Raw genomic sequence first — 9,014 nt, forward strand, 5'->3', positions numbered from 1 at the left:
TATGCCCGTTTCTGGTCTATTGTCACTAAATGGGTGATGGACAAGTACCACATCCCCATTGTCGCTGGTGCTCCAATGTCTTCGATTGGTACTTTCCATACCACGAAGATCATTGTTTCGGATGCTTCAAAATTTCCCTTCAACGGGTCTATCCCTGAAACGATGTATGGTGATGTTCCTGCTGATAGCCGGATTATTAGAACGTACAAGGAGTTCAAACGTTCTGGTCCGAGAGACCTTACTCCGAAGATGCTCAAGTCGATTCATGACGCTGACAAGCCTGCTCCTAGAGGAAAGAAGGCTGATAAGGGAAAGCAGGTGGCAAAGGGAGCAAAATGCCCATCTTCCAAGAAGAGGAAAACCACCAGAGCTGCTCAATCTCCACCGCAGAAGAGGAGAAAAACCCAACCGAGTCGAAAACTGATTATCGCTTCATCCTCAAGCGAATCTGAGGAAGAGAGTTCTGCTTCCGAAGGCTCTCCTCGTGGTAATACTCCACCAAGATCTCCAACCTCTGAAGTTCACTTCTCTACTTCTCCTATCTCCTCTCCACCAGTTACCATTCCTATTTCTATTCCCCCCATAACCTCCACCACTCAAATACCACCCACCTCCATCCCAGTACCACCACCCATATTTACCGAAGCAACAACCACCACCACTGCAGACGTAAGAACCAACGTATCTGATACGGGGGTTCATACTGACGCACCTAAATCCACCTCAGGACCCGAACCCACACCAACAACCGAACACACCACCCAACCCGAAACTACTACTACTACCGTGCCTCCAGTTTCACCACCACCATCTTCTCCTGCTCATGCATCAGAGGATGAAGAACCACTCCTCGGCGGGGAGAACATGACCTTTGACTCGGTCTATTACAGTCTGTTTCAAGTTCAAAGTGACGATGATGACAATGCTCCTGTCACAAAGAGGCATCTCAAGGAGCTACATGACAAGATTGATTCACTCATCGCTTCATCTTCCACAACTCAGTCCTCCATATCTGAAGCTGCTATTCAGAAAATTGTTGATGCTTTTTCTAAAGCTCATCAAGTTTCCATTGATTCCGCCACTACAGCCATTAACGCCTCCACCAAAGCATGTGAGGCAGCGACCGAAAAAGTCGATAAACTATTCACTGATGCTTCTTCCTTGTTGAAATCTTTACAGGAAACCGCTGAAGCCACCACGACAAAGCTGGAACCCATTGTCAACCAGCTGGCTAACTCAGTCGCATCAGAGCTGAAGTCGTTCGCTTCACTTCGTCAAACAATTTCTGACGACAACTCAGCTTTCAGAACAACCATTGAGGAGCGTCTCTCCAAGATTCAAGAAGACTTAGCTGCCGAGAACTCTCTCATGGATGCTCTCGCAAGGAAGACTACCGCTCTGAAGGTTAAGAGTATTCAACTCTCCAACTCTCAACAGGAGATTGAGTCTCTTCGATCTGAAAGAGAGGTGGTTAAATCGTGTGTTTCGGATGTCCACTCAGCAATCTCAAACATCCTTGAAGCACATGATCCAATCCTCAATTATTTTGTGAGGCGTGACCTTGCAGAGAAGCTTGCTCCCGCCCTTTCTCTCCTCAGCAAAATTGAGGGGCTACTTGATTTCGTGTCCATTCCGAAACAAGGGGGAGAAAAAGTTAATATGTCTCAACCGCCTCCTTCTTCAACAGCAACACACACAACTGAACCTCCTCCAGTAGGCCAAGCCTCCAGTTCCGGTATAAAAGACAAGGGAAAGAAGATTGCTGAGGAGAGTGATGAAGATGATAAGGAGACAATAGCCGACCTTCTGAAGCGACAAGGTCGAGACAAAGAGGCTGACATTAATGCTCGTGTAGCTGAAGAAGCCGAAAGAAGACAAAAAGAAGCCCACGACCTTCTCGAGAGCAGGAAAACTCTTTTTCCTCCGTGGACTCTTGAGAAGCTGATTAAAGAAGCCATTGAAACACCAAGTATCTTGTGGCTAGAACCTGTGATCTCTTTAGATCGTTCTAACACTGTCGACTCTCAGTTCGACATGCCACTGACCCGAAAGGCATTTGTTTTTCATGCCTTTGCCAACATTGCAGAGTTCCCTCATCCTCATCCACAGGTTGATCGGGACTTAGTAGAATTTTATCTGAGGGCAGCTCAACCACAATACCAAACCTGGAGCGCTCAGAAAATCGTCAATGTTCGGGTCCTAAAGCCGTTCAGGGAAGGCAACTTCACCAACGTTCGGTTCAAGGTACTACGGGGATCTGCGAAGACCGAACATGCCATCTCACTTGCAGATCTTCCCAACCTTAATCCCCATGACTGGATTATCTTGCACAACATCCTTCTTACAAACGAAGCCGAATATGGTCCGATCATCGACCACTTTAAGAGGATGCTTGTTTGCTATGTCATGGAAGTTGCTTTGATGGATCAGGAGATAGCAAGCGTATTCAAGAAGAAGCCTACCATATCTCCTGTTGGCTCTGCCAGTGATCTCAACATGATGCAGATGGGGAAGATTGACCCAAAGAGAAACTCTGTCATGTTTACCAGGAACGAAGGACAGAAATGTATTTTCGCCTTGGCAGACAAACATCTCTACACCACTGCCTGTTTGGAACACGTGTTAGGGATCATCCATCGATGCAAGCAGAACACAGCGGATGATATAAAGTACTTTGATGATATGATTCAATGGTACATTCGGTTCAGACAGACTATCCTTGCACTTATCTCACGTCTGTTTGATACAACAAAGAAGGTTCCCGCTGCTGGCCCAAGCAAGAAGAAGAAGTAGTCTCGCTCAAAATTGACGCAAAGGGGGAGATTGTTGGGTCGTATTTTGTGTTGCGTCTATTGGGCTCATTAGCTAGTTCAATATATATCTCCGGTATGGGCCAGTCCATCCGTGATTTTGTAGGGTTTAGTATAAATAGATGCTTGCATGCATCCTAGAACGAGAAGATTAGTATTGATTAGAGAAGTATTGTTCAGCAATATCATCGTTCTTATTTTTGTAACCCTAGAATCCTCTACAGTGGAAGTTCTTAGTCGAGCTCTGCTGAGGATCGAGAAATCTAATCATTCGACACACTTTGATTCATACTTGTGTTTTGTTTACTGTTTTTACTTTCATCGCTTACCTGTTACGAAGATCTAATCGATCAAAGAGTTAATTCATAACTCATCAGTATTAAATATCATATATATGATATTAAATTACAATAAATACGTTTCTTTTTTGTTTTTTTTTTTTTAAAGTTCTACATTAAAATAATTTTTTGTTTACATTTTAATGTTTAATTTTTTTTAAATCAATTCGTATAATACATAGGTTTCACACCTATTATATATAATGGGATGATATATTTGCACCAAATTAGTTGCTATTTTGGGCTTGCGAACGTTAGCTAAAAGGAAGTCCAATATAAGAAAAATATAACAACCCAAAGTCCAAGATTGTGCCTCATTTCAGCCCAAAATTGTAGTTGATTTATTGAAAATCAGCACCATATGTGTCTTGATTGCAACCTCTCTCTCTTTTTCTCTCTCTCTCTCTCTCTCTCTCTCTCTCTTTATATATATATATATATATATATATATATATATATATATATATATATATATATATATATATATATATATATATATATATATATATATATATATATGAATTGTCTTAAACCAATACACCTATGTATGTTGCTTGATCTCACGTGACCAAGTTATGTTCTAAGCACATTCAAAACAGGGATCATAACATATAGTAGCCAATTAACCATGAGTCAGAGGTTTAAACCTGACAAAGAAACTTGTTATTTCATAGTTTTTACGTCTTTATGTTTTCTTGCCTATCATAAAATTCCTTTCATGCATTTTAGCACTAATCACATGATATATACACGACTACACATATACATTGAGCTCAATGATAAATGTATATAGTTTTATACAAAATAATTTTCAAGATTTTATTTCGGTTCTTAGTCGTTTATAGATAAGTGCTCGAGTCTGTTTCCATAGCTTGTGTGCTTCGGAATCATCACTAGCAAGTGCAGAGCAACGACTCTCATTACAATCTGCAAAATATCTCCCACTCACCCCTTCCATTTTCGCGCTTAGAGCAACATAACATGTAGTTGATGCTCCTTGCGATGTTGACTTCAACAACTTGGAAGCAACAAAGAACATAGAATCTGAAAACGTCAATGGAGTTCTTATAGTTGTGATGCCATTATTATAACATGAATGCAATTTGTAGGGTATTTTTTATGTAGTTTGGAGACATATAATATACCTGTGATAATGCCTTTATGATCCCTGATGATTCCAGTCTTCACGATCCCTGGATGCACAGAATTGATAGTTATGTTTGCGTCTATCGCCTGCCATTAAAAATCGACAACCTCACTTAAATAACCATCAACCTTTTACATTATTATATATCAAGGTTTGTAACTTGTAATTAACTTGCACATTAATTAACTTTGTATATATACTACATGCATGAGCATATGTGTGTATACCTTCATTTGTGTTGCGAGCTCATTAGCATGCATTATGTTGGCCAACTTCGATTGAGCATAAGCTCGAGTTGCATTATAACTAATATCCAAAACAACATGTATTTATAATTAGTCCAAGCTTAATTAAGGTACATCTGAATAAATTAAGAGGTTCCATTTTTATCTAACACATACTGCTTTGGTTGGAGCATTCGGTTGAAATCGAAATGGTCCTTTTTCACCCAACTATGAATCACAGAAGAAACATTCACTATTCTTCCTTCGACTCCTGTCTGTCTTGCTGTATCTATCATCTTCTCTAACAATAGCTCCGTAAGCAGAAAATGACCTATTGGAAAGTAAAAGAAATAAGTAATTATCAAAGAAATATGTAAAATATTCACAGTGAATTGATTCGACATGAATTGACCTTCTCATCTCCATTTCCCCCAATCAACTTTTTCTTTTATAAAAGGAGATTTGTATGTTGATTTATTTTGTCAAAAAAATCATTCAAGCAAATAAATTTGGTTTGTACTCAAGAAAAAAAATGACATATCAAAAAAGCATTTTAACTCATTTTGGGCCACATGTTTAAAGGTTTTGGTAGTATATTATTATTGTGTATGGTAAAATAAAATTTGTTGTTCCGAATAAAATGTGTCCGATGTTCTATATGCAAAAAGAATATAAAATATAAAAATCATGTCGATGTTACATCTGTATTTTAGTATTTCAAACAATCTTTATGTCATTTAGACAGGAAATTTGTTAATAGACCCTAAAATTACCTAAAAATAAAAGGGTACGTAAGTAGTTTAAATTCTAAAGATACCCTATGGTACTTTTAGTTATGTTCTTTTTTTGTTATAAAAATTAATGCCTACACGTATCGTGTGCATACATGTGTTTTATATATATATATATATATATATATATATATATATATATATATATATATATATATATATATATATATATATATATATATATATATATATTAAATAACAAACTATCTAAATTTTTTTCTAAATATCATCTATGTCTTTTAAAAAACTTGAACCGATGACTTTTCATTTGAGATGATTACTCATTACCGCTAAGTTAGAGGCCTTTTGGCAATGCATCATATAAACATGTATGTATATAATCTATTTATTGTCTGCCTTTCTAAAAAAAGTTATCATATATTTTAATATTATCTTAATTTAAACCAAAATTAATATGCTAATTTTCTAGAAAAAAAATTATAAATATTGCTGTTTTTTATTTTCTTTATATATATATATATATATATATATATATATATATATATATATATATATATATATATATATATATATATATATATATATATATATATATATATATAGTATGAGATTTTTCAAATATGTATCCTAATGGCATATATAAAAACTATTAATTATGGAAAATATTATCATAATTAAATGTTAAATGCATTAATTATGAAAAATATTTTTTTATAATTAATGAATTTCACATTTAATTATTTAATTATGATAATATTATTCATGATTAATAGGTCATTTAAAGTTTCTTATGTGTCGGCATATGTTAAAAAATCCCAATAACTACTGATTTTGTAATTAAACCGCAAAAAATAGGAATTGTATCATGTTTACATACCCAATATAAAAAATATTGTATTTGTAATAGAATGAAAGGTAATTTTTTGCGAAATATATATTATATATAGGGTAAACACTTTTATTAAAAAGGAAATTTATAAAAGGTATTGAAACAAAATAATGAAATCAAGAAATTACCCAAGTAATTTGTAGCAAATGTCATCTCAAATTTGTCCTCTGAGAACTCCAACTTCTGAGAAAATTTGCCTGCGTTATTTCTAAAAATAGAATTATATTCATTATTAGTCACATGGATATATACTCAAAAAATAAAAGTTCAAATATTGTATATTCGAACAAAAATGGATGCTAAATGATAATAAAACCTTACATGAGAATATTAAGAGGTATTTCTAGTGACAAAAATTCAGAACAAAATTTTTTGATGGAAGCAAATGAACTAAGATCAATCTCCAAGACTATGATGTCAGCTTTCGGGTGCTCCTTTTGTATATTTTCTTTCACTCTCGCCGCCTTCCTTAAATCTCTCGCCGGCATCACAATCTTCACCCCTCTCTTTGCTAATACTCTCGCTGTCTCTGCTCCGATTCCAGATGTTGCGCCTATAAATACCAAAAATAATTAAAATAAATAATATTGTAGTTCATGTTAGAAAAATGATATTTTGCTTTTATAATAGTAATATATATATATATATTTTTTATTTTAATAAGACAAAGTTATTACCATTGGTTTAACCATCAAATTATAATATAATATTATAGTTGAAATATATAAAATTATTATGAATAATTATTTTTGAAACATAGTACTTATTACATAAAGTTATATTACAAAACATAAAATAAGTTGTTCCCACATAAGTTTGCTACAGTTATTAGAAACACAAGTTACTGTCAAGAAAGAGAAATATATAAGCAGAGAATTAACCATTCTGAAAAGGGGAAATGATTGTAATTGTCATGGGGGATTATCTGGAAAGCAGTGATATTGTGTAAACCAATGAGACAAGGTCTTCATGAAAGACAAAACCATTTTTTGCTCAACATGGAAAAGGGACCCGCTTTTATTAGCTTTTTTTTTTTTTTTTTTTAATAAGCTCTAAATTTTTTGACCACTTATTTTTTCTTATTGCCTATAATCAAATTTAGTGGTTGAAGAATGAATTTTAATACAGATTTTTTTTTCTTTTTTTGGATTTAAACTCTAGCACATCCTAAATATTAATAGTGGTTTGCGACTATTTCTATATGGGCTTAAGAAAGATTGACATGGGTTGTTTATATTGTACGGTTTATGATATTATTTTTAGTTTTTTCTTCATCTAAATCCTATAATGGTTAATAAGACGTTATGACATCAAAAGAATTGCATCTGGATCAAAATCAATGCCTCTCAATATTTGATATTTGTAACTATTATCCATAGGTAAAATTGAAATATTGGTTTTGAAAGTTGTGCAAAAAAATTAACTATATATATATATATATATATATATATATATATATATATATATATATATATATATATATATATATATATATATATATATATATATATATCAATTTGAAATTTATTTTTATATTTTTTAAAAGACAAGTGATAAAAATGTAGTATACTTAATATGCCATCACCATGCATAAGTTGAGTGACAGAATATGTGATCTAAGAATTATCTCACAAACCATTAACCACCTCCTTCGATCCTCATGATTCCCTCAAACCCTACCACATTCTTGTCTATGATTGAAAGAATATTTCTCTATCAAATATTGATCAATTGTCATATTTAGATTTCGATATTAATATATACTACTATATGAATTTCAAAATTACAAGTGAATACAAAAACTAACATACAAAATTTGAATCATGTTAAGATTACTTTGAATGGTATAGCAAGAAAATATCAAGAAAGATTTACATTGTTTCGCGTACATAAATATGTTTTTTTTTTTTTTTTTTTTTTTTTTTTTTTTTTTTTTTTTTTCTCCTGAATGACGAAAAAAGGCCTTGGAAGATGCAAGCAACCATGAAGCGAACAAAGCAACTACAATGAAAGCATGTCAGTCGAAAAAAGTTGTAAAATCTACACAAGGTTAACAATGTGGGTTTCACAGCTTTTCGGATTATATGTTTTTCTTGTATTGTTGGGTTCCTTATAATTGCTTGCTTCTAGTTCTTTTACAGTATTTCTTTATAAAATTTTGACTCTAAAAGAATATGCAATCTTGATTCGAATCCTGATACTAAATATTACCAATGAACCATCAGGAGACTCAATAAAAAAAATCACCAATCCAAGAGGATTTTGGAGTAAAGAAATGAGAAAAAATTACCAGTGACAATAGCAGTGAGATGAGGAGGAAGGGAAGAACAATCTTGAGTAACTTGATCAGCAGTTGACTTTGATCCATATCCGCTTTGACCTGCAATCCCAGCTAAGTACCTCATGGTTCCCTTCATGTTTGGCGTACACCTTATCACAACCTTCCACGCCAATGTTATAACACCAAATAAACACACACAAATATATATGGGGAGGTTCAACATTCTCCTACTCCATGGTCCACCATAAGCTGGTAGTCTTCCACGATAAGATTTGTTTAGAGGAGAATAAGGAAGTCAAATATTTGACTCGTGTATCTATTGCTTGGATGAGTTATTTAAAAGTGAAGCAAGTGATTAATCGTGGAAAAACATGAGTAATAATGTTGGTTTTCTTTCTACTAGGTAATTATTGTTGTCCTCTACACTCATTACAAATATTATTTTCCATCTAATATATGTGGATACTCATGTAAAATTTGAGCCAGTGTCATATAAATTGTGTTTTGAAATATATATATTTGGATGGGATTATGGATTAAATTAGGATTTAGGTTGACATTTACAGTCTACTT

The 9,014-nt window shown here is 33.7% G+C and overlaps 1 protein-coding gene across 1 annotated transcript; it reads right to left on the reverse strand.

Moving 5' to 3' along the window:
* Positions 1-3,788: 3,788 nt before the first annotated feature.
* LOC145102535 (NAD(P)-binding Rossmann-fold superfamily protein) lies at positions 3,789-8,744 on the reverse strand. Its single transcript, XM_079039952.1, has 7 exons — positions 8,451-8,744; positions 6,482-6,713; positions 6,289-6,368; positions 4,697-4,850; positions 4,523-4,601; positions 4,294-4,381; positions 3,789-4,192 (listed from the first exon to the last, which is right to left on the reverse strand). The coding sequence occupies exons 1-7, from the start codon at positions 8,662-8,664 to the stop codon at positions 3,960-3,962; spliced, it is 1,080 nt and encodes a 359-aa protein (XP_078896078.1). The 5' UTR covers positions 8,665-8,744; the 3' UTR covers positions 3,789-3,959.
* Between the last annotated feature and the right edge of the window lie 270 nt (positions 8,745-9,014).

Source organism: Lactuca serriola, chromosome 4 (genome assembly GCF_051521515.1).
Source record: "Lactuca serriola cultivar US96UC23 chromosome 4, Lser_US96UC23_V15, whole genome shotgun sequence".
Classification (NCBI taxonomy): Eukaryota; Viridiplantae; Streptophyta; class Magnoliopsida; order Asterales; family Asteraceae; genus Lactuca; species Lactuca serriola.

Excerpts from the sequence above, each read along its gene's own strand:
- LOC145102535 (XM_079039952.1), bottom strand. The coding sequence starts at position 8,664 with ATGTTGAACCTCCCCATATATATTTGTGTGTGTTTATTTGGTGTTATA. Across the intron at positions 6,714-8,450 it reads TCTCACTGCTATTGTCACTG|GCGCAACATCTGGAATCGGA; the intron begins GTAATTTTTTCT and ends TGGTATTTATAG. Across the intron at positions 4,851-6,288 it reads ATTTGCTACAAATTACTTGG|GTCATTTTCTGCTTACGGAG; the intron begins GTAATTTCTTGA and ends ACTTTCCAATAG.